This window comes from Pteropus vampyrus, unplaced genomic scaffold (assembly GCF_000151845.1).
Source record: "Pteropus vampyrus isolate Shadow unplaced genomic scaffold, Pvam_2.0 Scaffold1000003845, whole genome shotgun sequence".
Lineage (NCBI taxonomy): Eukaryota > Metazoa > Chordata > Mammalia > Chiroptera > Pteropodidae > Pteropus > Pteropus vampyrus.
The window spans coordinates 28,498-51,491 of record NW_011918247.1 but is presented as its reverse complement, the minus strand read 5'-3'; the positions used below and the strand labels follow the sequence as shown (position 1 = coordinate 51,491).

Sequence of the window (22,994 nt, the reverse complement as noted above, 5' to 3'; positions counted from 1 at the left end):
TTACATTCATACCATATTTGAGGACACAATTCAAGCACATTACACAGGGCCTTTGGGTGGTGTGGTGAATGAGACTGAAGATGAGGGATGAAAAGAAGAAAAATAGAATCTGAGAGGCCTCGTGGAAATTGCTGAAGAAAGGATGTCATAACCAAGGAGAGTGATTTAAAATATCTATCTTCTTTTGCCTATTCTAGGTCAATGGATCTGCCTTTCCTGGACCCCTCACACCCCCACCTCCGCATTACAAACATAGGACATCTGGCTTCAGGCTCCCTAAAGCAAGAACTGTGTCCAGTGCAAGGTCATACCCCTCGCAGCCTGTGGCTGAGGCCCACCAGATAATATGGCTTTCCACTCTTCTTCAATGAATAGATTTGAATAAGAGGTGCACGAGGACAACTGAAGGTCCCACAACTACATTTCCCAGAGGTCTCTGGGTGATTCTAACCAGACACCAGGGGAGGAGCTGTTTGGAAAGCCATTGTGGGAAATCCCTGTACTAGTTATTAAAGTGAGAAGAGTGAAGTTGGCCTCGTTCCTGGTTTGGGGCTGAGTGGAAATCGGTAAGTGACTTTTTGTATGCTTTGAAATTGGAGCCTAGTCTTAACTCGAATGTGATTCTGGGAGACTAGACACTATACTGTGCCTGAATTTTATATCTAAAGCAGTTCAGGAAGCGTGGCTGACACATCTTTTGAATCCTTATGTTGTGAGGACTACTACACAGCATAATGATGAAGATAATAGACCCTAGATTCACACAGTCTGTCTTAGAGTCACAGCCTCACCACATCCTAGCTGTGTGGACTTGGGCAGGTCACTTAGCATATCTAAAAGTCAGTTTATCTGTCAGTAAAATGGAGCTAGTAAGAGAGTTGACTTAAAGGGTTGTTGTGAGGATTAAAGAAGTGTATAAAAGATAGTTAATGTGTTAATGTGTGTTTCAGAGAACTGGACAATCGAAACAGGAGGTCCACCTCCTCTGTCCACAACTAGGTATATCCCAAAGGGCCCAGTTAATCCTGCCAGCAGCAGGCTCATAACCATTCCTGCTTCTTCTGCATTAGGTGATCAGATCTCTCTAATAGTCCCAAATGGCCAGGGAGGCTGGGGTGCGTTGTCTGTTTCATCCTGTTGGAGGGAGGCTTAGTGCGGTGGGTCTCTAGGACATCTTGCCCAGAGACTTATTTTGTTGGCCTCTTCCGGGCTTCAAAAGTTCTGAGCCAACTTTAGAAATAGGCAGATATCACCTTCTCATCTGCATTTCTGCTTCTTCTGAGGAGGGGAAAAAATACAAACAAACAAACGAACAAACAAACAAACTCAGAACTCCTCTTTAGTGATAACAGCTGATTTCCATGCATGCGGCTTTCTGGGCCTGCTCCACAGGCCTTCCGTGCCCTAAGCACTGTTAAAGTATCATCTGTGGGTGAGCTTTCTTCGACAACTTCTTGCTCATCCAGAAAAATCACTGGGTGGACCACTTGCGCCGGGAGTAGGTTGGACTGGAGTCTCCTTGCAGTGGGCCTCAGCGCCAAAATAAAAGGAAAGGAATGGGAAGGGAGGCGGGGGGCATGTAGGGGAGGGAAAAGAGAAGTAAGGAAATAGAAGCATGCAGAAAGAAAAGCCACTCAGAAACATTCCTTAAAATTCATCTATTCGACTTGGCAATTCTGTTCCTAGGTAGAGACGCGAAAGAACCGAAAACAGATACTGAAAAATGTATTTGAAGACAGACATTTGTAGCAACAGTATTCACAAAAGCCAAAGGCAAAAAGAACCCCGATGCCCATCAAGGAAGATGGAGATAAACAAAATAATGTATCCATACCATGGAATGTTATTCAGTCATAAAAAGGAATTAAGTATTAACACATGTTTCATGCTAAATGAAAACATGCTAAATGAAAGGAGCCAGCCACAAAAGGCCCCATGTTATCCAATTACATTAATGGGTTTGGGGTTTTATTTCGCAGCAGAGCTATTTTGGAACTAGACAGAAGTGGTGATTGCACAAAATTGTGAATGTACTGAATGGCACTGACTCGTTCACTTTAAAATGTTTCATTTTATGTCACACAGATTTCACATCAATTTTTTAAGAAATCTATTTAGTAATGTCAGAAATTCTAGCAGTAGTGGTTAAAGGTTCTGCCTCAGTCCAAAAGTGTTCTTGTGCTGCTTGTGGCTTTGGTGTGACATCAGCATTTCATTTCTTTCCCAGGGGTCTTTTTTTGTTTCTCGAGCACAAAACAGGGGACTCCACTCCTTTCCTCAAAAGGAAGATTCAGCTGTCAAATTTCTAGTTGTCCCTAAGACTTATTTTGTTTGTCCTTTACCACGTTCAGCTGAGCAGCTGTTTCCATGTAGATTGCCTCTCCCAGCCTGCTCTGTGGACCTATGTTACCTGCCTGATCTCTGCAGGTATTGATTTCGAGCCAGGGCTCATGTGATGGTTTGTTGAACGATGACCTTTGAGCAGGGCTAGCCTAACAACTTCCTTTCCATCCAGAAATCCAAACAGCTGGCCACTTGCCCCTTGGTTGGGGTCTGGGTTGTAGAGTCAACCCAGTGGGATGCCATGGATTTCACTGGGACAGAGAAAAGAGAAGGAAAGTAATAGATAAAGAAAAAACAAACAAATAAACAAAACAAAAAAAACACCCAAAGAGATAGCCACTTACTATCACTCCTCAAAATTCTTCTTTTCTACAACGTCAGAAATCTGGGCCAGAGGTATAGCAGATTCCATTTCAGTCCATGATTGTACTTCTGCCGCTTAGTAGCTTTGAGTGTGATGACAATATTTCATGGGCAGATGGACTAGTTCTGGATCCATCTATTTTTAATTCTTTTATTTTAATTCTTCTATTTAATTCTTGCAACTTCATTTGGGGAAAGAATAAGGGTTTCTTTAGCAAAAAACAAAAACAAAACAAAACAAAAAAAAACTGAAAACCACTGTCGTGCATGAAAGATGTAGAGGTCCTAGAGACTGGGAACTGATAGAGGAGTTCACGTACATAGCAAGCTGTTTTCCCTGGAAATTACATCTTCCCTGGACAATGAGGAGGTAAAGCTTCATCAGTGTAGCTCATTGTTGCATTCTTCAAGTTCTTTCCCGTTTGAAATTATTTTTATATCCAGGATGCCTTTGTGATTAAATGAATTATAGCCGAGAATAACCTTTGGGGATCAGAGTTTCCTCTCTATTTTGTAGACATGTTGCTGTGAAGTATTCTGATGCTGGCTTGATATTTTCTCCCTTATAAAATATTTGCTTTTCTTCCAGATACCTGAGTAGATTTCTTTGATGTTGAATTTCAATAATTTAATGAGAATATATTCTCGATTATGGTGAATCAAACTTTTCCAAAATCTTGCTGTTTCTCAGATTCAATTTTTGCTTCATTTTGGGGAAACGTTTTTGTTATTTTTTTGTATGCATTTTCCATTGTACTTTTTGAGTTTTCTTCTTCAGAAGCACCAGTTGTTTTTATATTTGATTGTCTTTGCTATCTATGTCTATTAGCTTCTCTCTAACTATTTAATTGCTTTACTTTTCATTAATTTCTATTATGAGTATCACATTTTTCTTCTACATATGTCATTTGATATTGTGCTGTATCTAGGTTGCCCCTTTCTGTTTATAATTATGTATTTGCCTGGTTTTGTTCTTAGTTTCCTAAATTCTGAAATCCTTCTTCTCGTAATGCTGTATTATTTTATCACCTTGTTGGCTTTTTTTGGGCGGCAGGGTTGGGGGGGGGAGCCTTTGTTATAAATCTATTTTAAATGTTCTTTTGCTCCAAGTACCTGTGAAGACTTTCTTTCCATTGCTCAGTCTATTTTTCTTCTTGAGTTCGTTGTCTTTTTTTTTTTTTCATATTATGTCCTTTTCTTCTAATTCTAGTCTCACAGTATATTTCCTTCTGAGCCCTCTCCTGGTGACTTCCACAACTGCCAGGATTAGAGCCTCCATCAGTGTTGCTCGATCCCCTGTGGTTGTACTCTGTACACTCTCCCCTATGCAACTCGGATGTTCATGTTACTCTTCAGTCCTAACCCTTCTGTTTGTGATTTTTAGGGATTTTTCATAATTTATGATCCACCCAACTATCTTTTTGTTTTCAAGTGAAGTCACATTATATGTTTTACTATCTTTTCTATTATTTTTAAAGTTCGGGACAAGAAAAACATTTTCTAAGTCTTCTGAGTTAAAACTGAAAATCGATCTACTTCCAATTTACTTAGAAAGATATTAAGTGCATTTCTGAGAGTTTTTAGTAGACTCTCTAAGTGTGTTCACTCTGTCTCCCTTGAGTCTTATATTTATCATCAAGCTGAAAGGAAAGTGTATATAATGCAAAGAAATGCTACAAATCAATATATAAAGCAAATAGTGCTTCAGTCATCTATTTCCCTGGCAACTACTTTCGAAGGCCTCCCAGCATTTTACCTTGAATCACAGCTTTAGTAATACACAGTTGCTTTTTTTTTTATGTTTACTCACAGAATACTCAAGTATTATTTGTTTACAATGTGTTGCTTGCACCCAGGGCTGTAACAGAAACTGGCTTCTTTCGAATGGACAAGCAGTTACTATGTTCTAACTCAATATTATACCTTTTTTTAAAAAAAGAAAAAGGAGAAAGAAAAAGAAAAAAAGAGGAAAACAAACTATAACATTTAACAAGAAATATTTAAAAACTTCCAAGTAGAAGGAATAATGGTCTAACCAAGAATCAGATTGCCAGGTTATAAACCACGTGATTCCTTTTCGATCAACCTTCACTACATTTCCTTACATACTCATTATAGATGCTGGATTAGGGGCTGCAGAGGGTGTGGGGCAGTCTGGCTAAACACTAGTTGTTTTCTCTACACTTAGGTGGTAGAGTATTAGAGTCTTTTCTAAATGTTGAGGAAGATGCTGGTGAAATGACAAATGCAATGAATTTAATAAATTTAAGGCAAATAATATTACAGATATCAAGAAAAAATGGAAACACTGACAAAGTGGGAATGATAGCTGTGTCAGAAAAAAAGAGAAATAGAAGAATCTAAAAGAATTGATATGAGAGAAAAGAGAGATGCCTAGCTTATCACCATTAACTTAGGGTCAGGCCCCTTTGTACTATGTCACCTTAGGCTATGCCACAGTACGAGGAGTCAGTCTTAGCATCTGTGTACCACTGTTGCGATCAAAGTCTAAAGAGATTAAGACTGGTAGCAGGTGGAAAACACTTTCTTTGAAAATGTCAGGCATATCTAAACCATATTCCTTTTGTTGCACATCACCTGCCCTCCTTACTTACTCAAACCGCTTTGTAGAAGCAGGAGACAGTTTGGGATAGTCTGGTTAAATTGCAGTTGTTCTCTGTGTCCAAGTGTTAGAGCTTTAGAGCTTGTGCAGATGTTGAGAAAGGATACCGATGCAAGTTGAGAGAAGAAATGAAACGAATTTTATAAATTTGGGGAAAACAATGTTGTAGACATCAAGAACAGAGAAAATTGAAACACGAGCAGAATGAGAAGAATAGCTAATCAAAAAAGACAAAAAGGGGAACCCAAAAGAAATGACATTAAGAAGGGCAAATGGAAACACTTAGCTGATCACATTAACTGAGGGGGAGGGCCCTTTGTACCATGTCAGCTCAGACCATGTCACATTACCAGTGGTAATGCACCATTGTTACAAGTCGTGTCTGGATTAAGATACTACTTTAGTAGCAGAGGACAGAAACCTTTTCAAGATGGGATTTAACAATACAAGGCTTTTTTTTTTTTTTTTTTTTTTTTTTTTTTGCTTACCTGACCAAAAAGTCAGGAAATAACTTGAGACTTGATTCAGGGGGGTTTTTTGGGCCTCCTTTTTCTTGCTTTTCATTCCTCAACTCAGTAAATTCTTTGTTGAAATTATTCTTCAGCAAGTTTTTCCAGTACCTTTAAGGAAATATCCTACCAGCTTCTAGCCCTGCAGTAGAAAGTATCTGCTTTAGGTTCAGCAAAAGTCCCTCACAGAGTCTCATTGACCTGACTTGGTTCACATGCCATCCATGAGCAAACCATTGAGCCTGGCGCACATGTGCTTTGAATTGGTCCTATTTGGGTAACATGTCTATTCATTCAGCTCAGAAAGAATGAGGAGTACAGCTTATTTTTCATACAATAACCAGAAATACCAATTTGATTATTGTATCCTTTGCCCAAATTGCAACCTTCTCACAATGATTTCTCATCTCAGAGTAAAAGCCAACAGAACTGGTTTTAAGACCACTGTTATCTCAATCCATGTACCCTCCCATTCTCTCTGTTCCAGTCATCTTGGCTTCCTAGACAGGTTCCACTTTGAGGCTCTGTAACTTTCTATTCCTGTTGCCTGAATGATCTTCCCCACATATATGGACATGCCTAATTCTCTCACTTCCTTAAGGTCGTAGTGAGGCTTTCTTAAAGTCCACCTTATCGGAAATTAAATTTCTCTGTGTGCACATCTTATCTTCTTTCTTTGCTTTATTTTCCCATCACACAGAGCACTCATCACAATCTAAGAAATCACATGTTTTATTTATTTATTTGTGTCATTTCAGCCCCCACCAATATGTAAGATTTCTGAGGGCAAGTAAGTACTAGATCCCTAGCAAATACATAGTAGGTTTTCCAAAACTTTTTATCGAATGAATCAATAAATCATTGTGAGAATGAATATAAATCTTTGACTGTGGAACTTTGACTAGATTCAGCTAAAGGAGAAATTGAGTGGGTCAGGAACCAAGAATACAATGTGCTCTATGCTCCTGTTTATGTTGGAACAATTTGTAAACACTATTTTAACTAATATCAGTTGAAACACCTTTTTAGTCATCACTAAGAAAACCACGTTTACCATTTCACTCATCACTTAATCTGGATTCCCAACTTCTCATGCTTAAAACTTGGAACAAGTGATAATACTTTTCTTACAGAGTTACTGAGACTACTAAGAGAATTTAAGCATATGAAAGCAATTAATACAACAAAAGTACTAAACACGAGACTTATGATGACAGATATTTATAACTATGGTTTATATTTACATATTTGAAGTACATTAGTTATCATTTGGCTAATCAAGAAAATTCGAGTGCAAAAGTAACACTTTTAATTTTTGTTTTCCTGGCCTCAGGGATCATGGACATTGAAGCTTATTTTGAAAGAATTGGTTATAAGAACTCCGGGAACAAACCGGACTTGGAAACATTAACTGACATTTTTGAGCACCATATCCAAGCCATTCCTTTCGAGAACCTTAACCTCCATTGTGGGAAATCCATGGAAATCGGCTTGGAGGCCTCTTTTGATAAACTCGTGAGGAAGAATCAGGGTGGGTTGTGTATCCACAACAATCATCTTCTGTATTGGGCTCTGACCACAATTGGTTTTGAGACAACAATGCTGGGAAGCTATATTTACATCATTCAAGCCAAAAAATACAGCAATTCTATGATTCACCTTCTGCTGATGGTGGCTATCGATGGCAAGAACTACATAGTCGATGCTGGGCTTGGACGCTTTTGTCAGATATGGCAGCCTCTGGAGTTAATTTCTGGTAAGGATCAGCCTCAGGTGCCTTCCATCTTCCGCTTGACAGAAGAGGGAGAATATTGGTACCTGGACCAAATCAGAAGAGAACAACACACTGCAAACCAAGAATTTCTTCATTCTGACATCCTGGATAAGAATACATACCGAAAAATCTACTCGTTCACTCTTACACCTCGAACAATTGATGACTTTAAAATTGTTGCTGAATTTTATCTGAGGTCTGAAACATCTATATTTAAAAAGAATTCATTTTGTTCCTTGCAGACCCCAGATGGGGTTTACTATTTACTGGGCTTCACCCTCATCTATAGGAAATTCAATTATAAAGACAATATGGATTTGGTGGAGTTTAAGATGCTGAATGAGGAAGAAATAGAAAAAGAGCTGAAAAATATATTTGGTATCTCCTTAGAGGGAAAGCTTGTGCCCAAACAAGGTGGTCGATTTTTGGACATTTAGAGTAAGAAGTAAAAATGATCAGTATCATTTCAGGTACTGAAACTTTTTATTATAAAAAGTTTGAACATATGTAAAGTAAAGAGAATAAAATAGTAAACCTCTATCAACTGGTAGCCTACCTTTCATATTTCCTCAGTGATCCCACGTGATAGTAAAGAAAATCCTAGACATCAGTCATTTTATTCTTTAAAACGTCAGCATATGTATTTAGATAACATTTTAAAGAAATCGTACCACATGCCTTTTCAAAATTAATAATAGTAAAGGTATTTTAAGGATGGCCTATGGTTTGGGGGGGGGGAGAAAACAGTGATTTCTGCTAGAAACTCTTCCACACTAGTTGAAAGTTGAATTCATAGAAAATGTTTACCATGGCTCAGTAAATAGACTGTTGAGGAAATTGTTTTTATTACATTCAACCAGCATATGTCTAATGTCCAATTTGTACAAAAAATCTGCATGGATAATTTAGAATTAAAATTCAACAGAGAAGAATGAAACACGACAGTGCTTCCAAATAACCTAGTAGTTCTCGAGACAAGGCTGAAACCTTAAGCAGTGACTTGTGACTGAGTACCGAGGGAGTGACGTGGCTACTGATTTCTTACACTGTTTTTTTGCGACTACAGTTCTTCATGCGGCATTTTTCTTAATATAGGAACACTGGCATTTTGAATTTTCCAATTCCAGAATTGTCATTTATGTCTAAAAGTAATAATTGTTGGGAATTTAGAAATACTTATGATCTGTAAAAACTCGATGTCTAAAAATTACGTTAAAACATTGTTAGCTAATACAATGTCAATCACGAAGTATTTGTTTGGCAGCGTTAGGAAATTATGGGGCCGGGTTATTTTTCTACAGTGGAGTCTTCCTCGCATCCTCCTTATCTTGAGTTATATTCTTTTAACTTCCTCTACACTTTGTCATAAGAAGATGAGTATAAACTTCAAAGTATATAGTCTGAGTTAAAATCCTGTGGACACTAAGTGAATGACATGATAAATATGTGGCTCTGATTCCTCAGAGGTCAAATTTGGGTAATACTTCATTAAGTGCCAGACCTAGAGTAAACTCTCAATACATATTTGTTATATGGATGAATGAATGATGTCAGTAATGTTTTTGATACTGAGTCAGCATTTGATGAAAGTTCTTCCATCTTGGCTTATTTCCCTAGCTTGAAATCCTGGTCCTGAATCTGCCTGCTTCTTTCTTGATTAAATATTAATATGACTCAGCCATTTAAAAAAATGAAATCCTACCATTTGCAATGACATCGATAGACCTAGAGGGTATTATGCTGAGCGAACTAAGTCAGAGAAAGATAAATACCATATGATTTCACTTATGTGCAGAATCTAAGGAACAAAAAGAACAAACTAATCAAAATAAGACTCACAAATATAGTGGACGCTATGCTGTCAGACAGAGGGGAGTGGTTTCGGGGGCTGACAGAACGCGGTAAAGGGTTAAAGAAGTACATATCAGTAGTTGATAGTTGGTCACGGGGATGGAGAGCGTGGCATAGGGAATGTAGCTAAAATTAATATATTGGCTAGGTAGAAAACCAGAGAAGAGAAGGAGCAATTAGGGGGGTTGTTTCATAAACTACATAAATGGCTAACCAATGTACTATATACTTGAAACTAATTAAAATAAATTTTAAAAATATTAATGTAATATCAGATGGCCCAAATCTGACCGTGTGGCTTTGTGCTTCAGGACTGAAATCTATCCTTATCTATAACTCACATTTTCTGTTCATAAATTCCAGAATCAGAGGTATAATTTAAACTGCAGACTCGTTCTTACATTATTCTTCCTCTTCAGCTCGTGATTATCATAATGATAAGGAAAAAATAAAATAAAATGGAATAAGCATTGCTACGACAGTCACTTAGAGTCAGGAGGCGGTTAAGGCAATGAGGCCTATGCAGCCAACACACATCTCGTGCCTTAGTTCTCAGAGCTGCTATAAAGATGTTAACCTGTTGCTAAACTTAGCTCAAGCCTGAGCCATAAACGTCCTGGACCAACAACCGCTGCATGGACACACATGGACTTTACTTCCTCTTTGTAATTTTTGCCTTCCCCATTTGCATATTGGAACTAACCAATTCCTGTTAACCTAGTCAGCAGAACTTCATTTGCGGGCGAGAATTACACTTTGTGTGTTTTGGCTTTATAAAGCTCGCCTTCCTTCATTCTCTCTAAAGCGCAGTTCGGTTTGCTACCCGAATCCCCATCTCTTGAATTATAATCAAAGAGATATCCGCAGTTCATTGCAGCATTATTCACAACAGCCAAGACATGAAAACAACCTAAGTGTCTATCAACAGATGAATGGATAAAGAAAGTGGGGTATAGTAGATCTATGCAATGGAATATTATTCAGCCATAGCAAAGAAGGAATCCTAACTTTTGCAATAACATGGATGGACCTTTCGGGCATTATGATAAGTGAAATAAGTCAGACAGAGAAAGGCAAATAAATACTCGATGATCTCAGTTACATATGATATCTGAAAACATTGACCTCATGGAAATTGAGAAGAAGACTGGTGGTTGCCAGTGGCTGAAAGTTGGGGGAAATTGGTCAAAGAGTACAAACTTTCAGTTATAAGGTGAGTAAGTTCTGGGGATCTTACAGCATGACGACTAGAGTTAACGACGTACTGAATTGTGAGCTGTTATGAGACTAGAGATAATGTTTGCGTCATAACAGCACCATAAACAACACCACCAAGAATAAAATGGTGATCATGTGAGGTAAAGGATGTGTTAACGAACCTTATTATGGTAAATATTTCACAATATTTATGTATCTCAAGTCATCACATTGTACACCTGAAATATTCACAATATTGTACTGTCAAGTATATCACGACAAATCTGGAAAAAAGATACAAACTTGTTATTAGATCTCCACTCATTAGGTTTGTACTCCAGAAAAGGTTAATCAAACTAAAGAGGCTTGAGAAGCTGACAGAGAAGAAATGAGGACATGGCATTTGGCGGCAGCAGCGGGGCATAACAAAGGGGAATGTGAAAGAGATTAAGGAGGTAAAGATCCTATTGGCTGTAGTGGATAAGGGCAAAGAAGCATGCAACCACCGTGGAGTTTGTACTGTATCACCACCTTGCAATGGGGGCCCGTGAGGTAGGAAAACTGAGATTGAGAATGTGGACGAACGACACCTTGCCAGGAAAGGGGCTGTATTTAATTGTGGGCAGGGAGGAAAAAAGACAGTGGAATAAATGCAAAGATAATTCAAACTCAGGATAATCAGCCCCCAAATCCTTGAGAGCTGGCTTGCAGGCCAGAAGAAGGCAGTCCTAGCACACTTGTTCAGAGAACAGGGGCACTCAAAAGATGAAATCCACTGAAAAGGAACTGGTAGAAGTGGCTGTCATTGAAGCATGTGGCCTTGGGCAGTGCCGGTCATATACCTTTCCAGCCCGTCTGCTCACTCCTTCCTTAAATCTGTCCCACCCGCCAAAGTCAGAGACAGTGGCCCCATTAGAGCCTTGAGCTTTCAATATAGCCTCCAGCCCCTGCTGCTCTCACCCATGCACTGCTACCAATAGACTGAGGGGGCAAGGGGCACATGCCTTTGGTGACAGACGGATGAAAATTTGGGAGAAGCAACTGGTGATAACACTGGCTTTGAAAGCACCAGTCATAAAGCAATTGCTTGCCTGAATCCAGCCCCTTAACAACAAAATGGATTTGCCTCTGAAGACAGCCCTGCTCTAGGAAGAGGTTAACAATGAATTCTCTTGTTGCCACAGCATATTTTCATTGTTGTTGTATTCATAGAATCCTAGAAAGTGATTCTATGTGAGGGTGGGAAGGAATTGTAGCCATAATTGGGCATGATTCCCTCAGTGTTCAAATTAAGAAACATCCCTTTTGCCCAGGGATCCCCAAGTCACACAGGAGTTAGGGATGGCTTGGGACCTCTGTCACTTTTCTCGATCTTTCTTCTAGTCTATTTTGGAGCCAGGAAAGGATACTAGTAGTCTCTAAGCAGGTGGAGGGGGTCGATGGACTCTGAGCTGAAGTCAACATGGAAACTGGAAATTGAACCATACTTTTGACTTAGATAGATATGACAGACATAAAAAGAACATTTCGTGCAATACAGCGGAGTACGCATTCTTCTCAAGTTCAAACAGATTATTCTCCAGGATAGATCATATCATAGGACACGAAACAAGTCATAAAACAGTGAATAAAATGGTGGTTACCAGGGTGTAGGGGCTGGGAGGATAGGACCGATGTTGTTTAAGGGTATAAATTTAGTAAATAAGTCCTAGAGACCTAAGCACAGTACTGTAAATATAGACAATAATATTATATTATAATTATCAAACTTGCTAAGAAACTAGAACTTCATTATTCTAACCACTAAAAAAAGTGATATTTACGTGACATGAAAGACATAATAACTATCGATACGATGGCAATCACGTTGCAATATATAAACGTATCAAATTAATATGTTGTACACCTTAAATTTACACAATGTTGTGTGTCAGGATATTTCTATTTAAAAAATTAAATCCTACCTCCAGGTCATGCTATCATGCAGGGAGTGGCAGGCAGGCTCTTGGCTCACGGCGGTTGTGAAAAAAATGACAACCGGGGAAGAACTATGGTTCTCCTGGTGTTCCCTGTTGACTAGCCTTCAGAGGCCCTTGTGTGGGACATAAAGCGCTCTTCCATCACTTCCTTAGATGGCACCCCTAGCCTCTCTAGTCATCCCAGCTCGCTCTCTTTTCCTGATCCCATTTTATGCTTTTTATAACCTAAGAAAGGAAACCAAGGCCTAGAGAAATATAAAAATTCCTATTCAGTTTTACATTCCTGTGAAAATGCTCCCTTTTTTTAATGGAATCATTTTCTGGTCTCCCAGGCAGAAATAATGCCTCTTTTCTTCATGTTCCAACTGTAGCTAGTATGCATAGCCATTTCATAATCTATCATAATGTGTTATTTATTTGCTTGCCTCACTTCATCTCTGACTAATTGATGAATGCATTCAGTTGATCATCATTTATTGGGTGCTAACCATGTATCTAGCATTCTGCTTGATAAATATAAAAACGAATACATTTTTGTTCAGTGAATACACAGTAAATGTGCTGAGGCTAGAGAAGCAACGCTGCACTTGGGCATGCAGATAATAAAGAATATGGAGGGCTCAGGAAATGGCTACTTTGCTGTTGTAGTGCATTCAATTACGATGGAAGATAAAGCTGGAAAGAAAGTCGGCAAATGGACCATATGTTATCTTGAATATCAGTGGTTAAATTTTAATCTGTTTTAAATTTGATTTTTTTTTTAATTTAGGAGAGCTTATCAAACATTTACCAGCCCATCATTAAGAATGATTAGTTAGCATTTGAAGTTCCCTTGTCAATAATAATCAAGGCGTCTGAGGTAGCTTTACAAATGCTTTACATATCATCATCGAAGTCTATACGAGAGTGTTTGGTGATTAGCTCAATGGATGTTCAAAATATCTTATCATTGGTAAAATGTGTGGTGTTCAGGTACGTTGTTAAGAAGAAATATTGTACACTAGCTACCACCATTCTTTCATGGACAAGTTATGGGCATCTGCAGGCCCAGCAGTCTAACATCTTCAGATAAGTACTGGAGGCCTAGAGCCCTATGTGGCCTGTGTCCCCTGTCACCACAGGGCGGGTTCTGCTTCCTTATCCAACGAGGAAGTGCCTGGTCCTGCCACGAGAATTTTGCTACTTTCTCCTAAAAATGAACCTCTCATTCAAGGCGCATGTTGGAGATTCCTTAAATTTCTAACAAGTCGCATGGCTATTTTTGTGCTTGATAATAAATATTTTAAAACTTGACAGAATTTGATCTAAGACTTGTTTTCACTGTCACATACCACCAGTTAGGAGAGAGGACAGCTTCTGTCCTTCTAATCATGGGAGACTACCTATATTTACCAAGGCTACCACTTCACACCCAAAAGAATAGCCGTAACCAAAAAGCTATAATAACAAGTGTTAGTGAGGTTGTGGAGAAACTGAACCCTCATATACTGCTGGTGGGATAGTAAAATGATGCAGCTGTTTTGGAAAACAGGTTGGAAATTTCTTTAAAAGCTAAATATAAATTTACCATATAACCTAGTGGTTTTACTCGTAGGCATCTTCCCAAGAGAAATGAAAACATATATCCACACAAAAACTTACTTATGGGTTCATAGCAGTATGTTTCAGATACAAAACCACAAGTATGATTTCATTTACATGAATGTCTAGGAAAGCTAAATCTGTGAAGATCTAAAGTAGATTAGTGGTTACATGTGGCTGGCGATGGGGAGTATCTCTTGGGCACATGGAAACTGGATTGAGGTAATGGTTGTACGACTCTGTAAATAATTTTCTAAAACTTGAATTTTACACTTAAAACAAGTGATAAGTTATATGTCTACATAAGCTACTTTTAAATTTTCAAAAAAATATGTGTGTAGATGATAGATACATTAGATGATTGGTAGATACATAGATGATAGATAGATGATAGGCTAGATTAGGTCAGTTTGCAACATCTGGTAATGAATGACCTGTGAAGGGTTTATACATAAACCAATTCTTATCAAAGTGTATCACCACAAACAAGGGAGCAATTGACCTACAACATTAGGACGTTGCTAGGTGATAGGAATTTTTCAGCTCCATTATAATCTTATGGGACCACCATTGTATATGCTCTCCATCATTGACTGAAACGTCCTTATGCAGTGATGATAATAATGTTTTCAAACAGTTGGCTTAAAGTGAGGGCAAATTCCACAGTCACAGAGCTGAGCAAACTTAATGTGATGATGGGAAATCAATATTTGTTTCATTAAATTATCACCATCTTATGTGATAGTAAGATAATGTGTCCATAACTAGAATTCCACCATCAATAATAGGATTAAATCTCTGGGTCAGACTAACCTCTGATCAAGAGAAAGGATTTTAAGGCATAACACGAATTAGAACATTTTATCTCGTTTTTATTTAATTTCCACATCCTGGTACTGTTTCAACCTTTTTTTCTTTCCCCATGCTTATGACATTCTCTTCTTCCAATACAGGAAAATAATTTCATAGATGTGATTCACCCTGGATGATTCATTTGATCATCTAAGACCTTCCTATCCCTTGTCTGAATAAAGGCTAGAGAAGGTGACAGGGATCTCCAGAGTTTTTTTTTTATATAATGACATGTCTTATATGTATTACATCACTTAAATCATTCAGTAATCAAAATTTTATCCCTTGTATACTTGACATTTTCTCTTAAGAAAGCAATTATTCTAGAACTAAAAAAATTTTAAAAAATTAAAAAAGAAAGGAAAGAAAGGAACACATTAGAGATAAGCTAATATTGTTTTAATTTCAAAACACCCTCAGAAACTCCTAAGAGCAAGGTGAATGGCAAGATAATAGGCTGTGATTCAAATCAAAGACAATGATGTCCCTAGACATCAGGAGGCAACCAGAACATACCATCCTTTAATAACCATTCCAGCTACCCTGATACTCAGCAGTTTCCCAAGGTATTTTATACTATTTGCCCCTGATATTGGTGGATAGGTCAAAATGATTTATAGACAACTATTTTTAATTCAATTTTTGACACTCAAAATTTACTTAATGCCATACATTTTCATGAGAGATTATGCCCTGATCTTGAGGATACTGAGGTCCGGGAAGGTTAGACAAGCACCAGACTCTTCCCATTTAAATTCTGGTTTCCCCTCTCCCAGTCTATTCTTATTCCACTTCATCATTTTAGGGTGAGATCATAGCATATCGACATGGCATGATTGACATCACTAAGAGTTAATCCTCATTCTGTAGTCGGGGGGCAGGGGGTGGGGATTTAATATTTTTTTTAAGAAGGATACATCACAATTCAAGTTATTATGTTAATGTGATCATATATATCACGTGATCTGGGTTGAGACATAAAGTTCATCAAAATTTTAGGCAAAGAAGCTTAGACAGGAAAAAAAGCCACAGAGCCCAAATTGATGGCCCTCAGCTCCTTTCTTGAGATCTCACAGGCTTCATAAACCTTTACCTGAAATGAATTGCTTGCCGTTTCCTTATTTTAGCCAATTTTTGATCCTGCTCATTCATTGTTATAACAAAGCTAAAGGAATGGACAAGAAGAAGATTTTCAAGTTTTATGTTTTTGCTTTCGTATTCCAAAAATGGGCCTGAATGAAAAACAAAAAAGCGTTTTGGTCCAAGAGGCAGCTTTCCCACAAAGAAGCAGCGCTGGAAACTTAGAATGTTCCAGGTATTGGCCTATATTCATCTCAGTCCAAACTTCAGGTAGAGATGGTACTATTAAAATGGAAATTGCGCTAGTCTGCATGCTCTGGTACCTTGTTTTATGAAATTAAAGATATTTTCAGAAATAGTCAAGCACTGGGGATAAGTAATTATTGTTTAAATCTGAGATAAAAAGACGCCCACCTTCAAAAAAAGAAAGAACTATGAACAAAGCTTGGGTCTTAAAAGATGAATACGAATCAGCAGAATGAGACAATCTTACTCCTGAGCGGGAGGAAAGGGCTTTCCCTTTCGGGACCGGAGATGAAACATTTACAAAGAAGAATTCAAAGCTTCAATCCTATTGCTGGATTTTGTGACTCAGAATTGAATTTATTAGTCTGACAAATTGGTTTCTTACAGATGCCTTGATTTGAAAACCGAATATACTGTTTGGCTGAGGTCACACATCTTTGCTGTAATGCCTGAGAGCGATTTCCAATGTGTTTGTTTATACAGGCAAGGAGGACAGAGGGGGCTGCCTCCCAGGTGATAAAGTCCCTGATGAAACCGGATTCTTATCAGTCGGTGGAGGGGGGTGGGGGAAGGGGCGGGGGGTGGGAATTAGACTGTCTCTGATGCTCTGTATTGGCAACTTCCTTACCGAACCAGCACCTCCTATGGTCTCCTAACAAAAAAACAAGAACACAAAGGAACGCGGCAGCAAGGTGTGATGGAGATTGTGTCATGGAATCCAAGTCGAGCCTGGAAGCCAGAACTCAAAGTCTGGATTTACTGGCTATATAATTCTAGAGCTATCACCTCTCGTATGCTTCACTTGCTCATGAGGCAAAAGAGGAAAATAAACAAGTGTCTAGGCTCTGAAGTCAGACAAATCTGGATTTGAATTTTATTGAGGCTCAGGTTTCCTTATCTGTGAAGTAAGAATATTACCTTACTGTATTAGTCAGAGTTCTCCAGGGAAATAGAATCAGTAGGGTGTGTGTGTGTGTGTGTGTGTGTGTGTGTGTGTGAGAGAGAGAGAGAGAGAGAGAGACAGAGAGAGACAGAGAGAGACAGAGAGAGACAGAGAGAAACAGAGAGAGACAGAGAGAGAGAGAGAGAATATAAAGAATTAGCTCAGCTCAAGATTATGGAGGCCAGCAAATCCAAAATCTGTAGCATGGGCTGGTAGGCTGGAGACTCAGGAGTTGGCTGTAGAATTAGGAAGAGCTGATTTTGCAGATGAAGTCCAAAGGCAATCTGCTGGAGAATTTCTTTTTTTTTTAGAGGGAGGTTGTTCTTCTTCTTCTTTTTTTTTTCCCCCTATTCAGGCCTTAAACTGACTGGATGAGACCTACTCACATTGTGCAGAGCAATCTAGTTTTTGCAAAGACCATCAATTTAAGTCTTAATCTCATCTAAATGACCTTACAGAAACAGCCAGAATAATGTTTGACCAAATGGGAGCACCCTGTGAACCAGCTACACATACAGTTAACCATCACACTCATGTAATCCTCACAAGAACCCTATGAAATGAGTTTTATTTCTGAAGCGCATCTCCCAAGCTCATGTAACAAGCAATCATTATTATTCTGTTATCTATCAAAAAGTGCCAAAGCCAGGAGTCACTGCAACTCTCTCTTGCTCTCAAGATGTTTTCAGATGAACTCTTCTCAATATTCCCTACATATGTATTCATCCAATGCTTTTCGATGAGAAACCTAAACATATTCAACCAAGTGAATTGACACTGCATGCTGTTGCATTTTCTGACACTTTCATCCTGGTGCCACTTCTGAGGTGCATGAAATGATAAAAGTGAGTACTAAATCTCTGCCCCCCCCTAATCTTTCTTCTTTAATGATTATATTCTCCCATCCATTCCTTCCTTTGAAAGATCCCTCTGTTTTGTAGAAGGAGAAGGAGAAGAAAGGAGAGGGCAAGGTACAATGGAGAGAAGGGAGGAAAGAAGGGGAAAACTTGAAAACAAAAGAAATAGATAATCGAGAGGATCATGTCGATAAAACAGGCAGATAAGACCATCAGTTTTCCCTGGCTTAATCCTAAAACCCATAAACTAGGAGTGTGGGCCCTGGGTAACAATCCTAACAATCTGTTTTGAATAGCCAGGCAAACCTTCTTATGTGTAGTTGTTGAAAGAACAGATATTTGGACATTTGAAGACGATCTAGTAATAATTATACCCTCTGGTCACTGTGGAAACCATAGCAAATCTTGTCCTTCACACCCATACAACTCCCTACACCTTGGGCTCTGCAGTCCTGCCAGCTCGCTGGGTGAGCGTGGCGAATCTTCCATAGGTTTTCTGAGAGCTGGGGCCTGTGGGCTGCTCTCCAGGGTCCTCAGGGCTGCCATCATGCAATGCTCACTTATTCTTTCCCCAGTCTGAGGCCATTTGAGATCAAATTGCCATCTGTGAGCACACTTCCATATTCCTTCTCATCTGAGGAAGAATCTCTAGTCTTGGTAAAATACTTTCATAATCCAGTTTCAACATATGGCTTTCAACGACTCAATACTAGAAGATGTTGTGGCGCGATCAATTCTAAGATCCACGGAGCCAATTGAGATGAATTATGAGCCTTTATGAGCCGGCCGGGGACTGACTCTACCACGCAGGGTGCAGGGTTCCAGGAGATCAGCCCTGAGCTCCCAAAAGAGGCAGCTTATAAAGCCTAGAACCGCACCCTGGTTTAACATCAAAGGAGCAAACAGATTAAGCACATCCTAGTTAACATCAAACAAGCAAGCAGATTACAGAAGCAGAAGTTGGCCATTAGCATATCTTTGCCCAGAACCACACCCTTAACAAAGAGACCTCAAAAGTTCCAGTCCAACTGCTTGCCTAGCATAGAAAACCCTACTACAAATTCCCTGTCGGATAATCATTAAACACATCTTTTCCACATCTTCTTGATGGTAATGACTTGATCACCTTAAAATGAAAAACTGTAAGGGACTCGAGGGTGTGAACAAAACATTCCTTTCAGGTAAGTGATGTGATAGTCATTAGTGACTCTAGATTTTCTGTTACTGAAAAAGAGTAGTGAAAAACCTTTTCAAATTTTCAAATTTTGACTTATTCTGAATTAGAAAAATCTGTTCATCATTTTTTTTTAAATTAATGTCTAGATCTATATAAATTTATCCTCATTGTGGAAACAACGAGAATCTCAAAACTACTTCTTCATACTGGGCTGAGTGGGCATTAAGTAATAGAGATCCAAAGACTATTTCCTGTCATCTAAGCTGGAGAATTTTGACTAAGTCACAAAAGATAAGATGGAAATAGCCGCTAAGCCAGGATTTAGGAGATACAGGGAGGAAGAAACTGCAGGAAACATCCTTCACATAGTGATACCCAGCCCTTCTCTAACAAGATTTGTTTGCTAGGAACCTAGAACAACTGGTGGGACACATAATAAAGAAATAAAGCTTATTACACAACAAAATGAAAATAAAGGCTGTTTGATCGACCTCATTCAAAAGAAACTTCAATGTGCTTTGATCTCTGGATAAAAAAATACAATAAAATAAAAAGCTTCTAACTTTTAAGTTACTGATGTCAGTTTTTAATGCTTTTCCCGTGAGATTAGAAACTCCATTGTTCCCAAAATGACTGGCATTCTTTTTCATAACGCAAATATAGGGAGTCTTAGTGCCAACAGCCAGTACTTAGGAGAACTAGAATTAGAGGTCCTTAGGCAACAGGAGGGGTTGTACGTGCTCCAGGAAGCTTAAACACAAGTTTCAATTTAGCTAATATTTTATAGGCAACATTTTAGATTTGTTTTGATCCAGTGTAAAAATCAATTCCACAAACACTGCGTGTTTTCAGCTACCAAATTTGTTTTAAAGACTAAAAGAAATAATCAGGGAAAATGCTGCTTTTGATGTAATTCTGACTAAAAGGGAAGCAGCTTTGGGTTGTGTTGAGAAACTGAAGAGAGAGCAGTCACTTTTTTTCCTAATCTTGTGTTGAATTAGGTCTTTGATCCCTTTTGAATTAAATTTTTGTACATAGTGTAAGGTAAGACTCTAAGTTCATGTTTTTTACATGTGGACATGTAACTGGTTTGTGTTTGTTTGGTTGGTTTGGTTTGTTGCCTGCAGAATATTATGAACCAGGCTTAATGCCTTAAATAAATTATCTCATTTAAGATTCACACTAAGACTACAAAAGAGGTGTTAGAAGATCAAATAAGGTCTCAGAGAAAGACAAACTTGCGCTAGATAGCAATACTGGGATTTGAACCCTTGTTAGTTCAACAGCAAAGTTGATTGATCCTGTTTTCATGACTCTGTACCGTCTCTCCAAGACTTTGTGACTGCCATTTAAAGCTCTACGCTATTTATCAAAAGCCCACTTCCCACACCCTACCTTCTACTATTGCTACTTCTCTACCTGGGTGCTTATTTATTCCCTAAATATGTCAAGAAAATGTCCAGTTTTGAAACTTCTGGAGAATAGCGGTACAGCATAAGCAAACAATATTTTTAAAATTTACTTTAACCCTACCTATCTATCTCATTAACCTTATTTAAGAAAGAGCTCTTCATGCAGTCCCTCTTGCTATTTCAGATCTCACTGATCTCTCTTTTCCTCCAAACTTCTAGAGCACTTATGATATATAGTTATATAGACAAAGTCTTGGTGACAGAGACTCCTATTCCCCAATATCTATTCTTTTTTGTTCTCATACACTTAGAAATTTTATTTCCCAGCCTTCTGTTCAGCTCTATAGAGTCATCTGACTAAATTACTGCCAATAAGATATATAAGGAAATAGAGTGTGGGATCTGCAGTGATGTCCCCTCTTTCGTTTCTGGTTTTAGTAATTTGGGTCTTTACTCCTTTCTTCTGATTTAGCTTGGCTAGAGGCTTATCAATTTCATTGATCTTTTCAAATAACCATCTTTTGGTTTCATTGATTTTTCTCTCTTGGTTTCCTATTTTTAATTTCATTGATTTATGCTCTAATTTAATTCTTTCTTTTTTTTCTGCTTACTTTGGATTTAATTTATTCTTTTTTCCCTAGTTTCCTAAGGTAAAAGGTTCTATAGATTGTTGATTTTAGATCCTTCTTTTTTTCTAATATATGTGTTCACTGCTATAATTTTCCTCTAAGCACTGCTTGGCTATATATATATATATATATATCATGATATATATATATGATATAGGCCAGAAATGGTCCATCTTGGTGAAAGTTTTATGTAAACATGAGAAGAATGTGTATTCTGCTGTTGTTGGCTGAATCAGTCTCTAGATGTTCATTATAGTCAATTGATTGATGGTTTTGGGTTCAACTATGTCCTTTCTGATTTTCTATCTGCTGGATCTGTCCATTTCTGATAGAGGGGTGTTGAAGTCTTCAACTATACAGTGGATTCATCTATTTCACCTTGCAGTTCTATCAGCTTTTGCTTCCCATATTTTGATGCTCTGTTAGGTGCATAGATGTTAAGGATTACTATGTCTTTTTGGAGAACGGACTCCTTTACCATTATGAAGTGCCACTCTTTGTCCCTAATACTTTTCTTTCTGTGAAGACTGCTCTGTCTGATTAACATACGCGTTTCTTTTTGATTAGTGTTAGCCTGATATCTCTTTCTTCATCCATTTACTTTTAATCTATATATGTCTTTATATTTCAAGTGGGTTTCTCATAGACAACATATATTGGGTCTTCTTTTTGATACACTGACAATCTCCGTCTTTTAATCAGTGTATTTAGAACATTAACATTTAAAATGATTATTGACATAGGATTAATATCGACTGTACTGGTTATTGTTTTCTATTTATTGTACTTGTTCTTTGTTTCTATTTTTGTATTCTACTCTTTCTCTGACTTTTATGGTTTTAATTGAGCATTTTATAATTTCATGTTCTCTCCTTTCTTTTTAGCCTATCGGCTATGCTTTTTTTTCATTTTATGTTTAGCGGTTGCTCTAGAGTTTGCAATATACTTTGACAACTAATCCGAGTCTACTTTCAAATCATACTATATCACTTTATGAGCAATACAAGTATCAGGAAACAAAATATTTCTAATTCCTTCCTTCTAACCTTTGTATAATTGTTCCCATTTATTTTACTAATACCTAAATGCACATAAACATACATTTCTGTGCATATATATGTGCATATATATACGCATACCTAATTGAATACATTATTGCTATTATTATTTTGAACTAACTGTTGTTATCTGTTAAATCAATTAAGAGTAAAAAAATATAAAAGTTTTCATTTTACTTTCATTTATTCCTTCTCCGATGTTCTTCCTTTATGGAAATCTGAATTTCTGACCTATATCATTTTCCATGTCTCTTGTTTGAAAAATGATATTGGTCAGAAATTCAGATTTTAACATTTCTTTAAAATCTTTTTAACATTTCTTACAAGGCAAGTTTACCAGCCAAACACTACTTTAATTTTTGTTTATCTAAAATAGTCTTGATTTCTCCTTCACCTTTGAAGGATAATTTCACAGCACACAGAATTTTATGTTGGGAGTTTTCTTTCAACAATTCAAATACTTCGATGCCTTCTAACTTACATGGTTTCTGTGAGGTTGAACATAATTCTCATCTTTGCT

General features: G+C 37.9%; 1 protein-coding gene across 1 annotated transcript; it reads left to right on the top strand.

Annotated features, from left to right (window-relative positions):
- Positions 1–491: 491 nt before the first annotated feature.
- Positions 492–8,156, top strand: LOC105311413 (arylamine N-acetyltransferase 1-like). Its single transcript, XM_011387405.2, has 2 exons — positions 492–566; positions 7,172–8,156. The coding sequence occupies exon 2, from the start codon at positions 7,177–7,179 to the stop codon at positions 8,047–8,049; it is 873 nt and encodes a 290-aa protein (XP_011385707.1). The 5' UTR covers positions 492–566; positions 7,172–7,176; the 3' UTR covers positions 8,050–8,156.
- Positions 8,157–22,994: the final 14,838 nt, after the last annotated feature.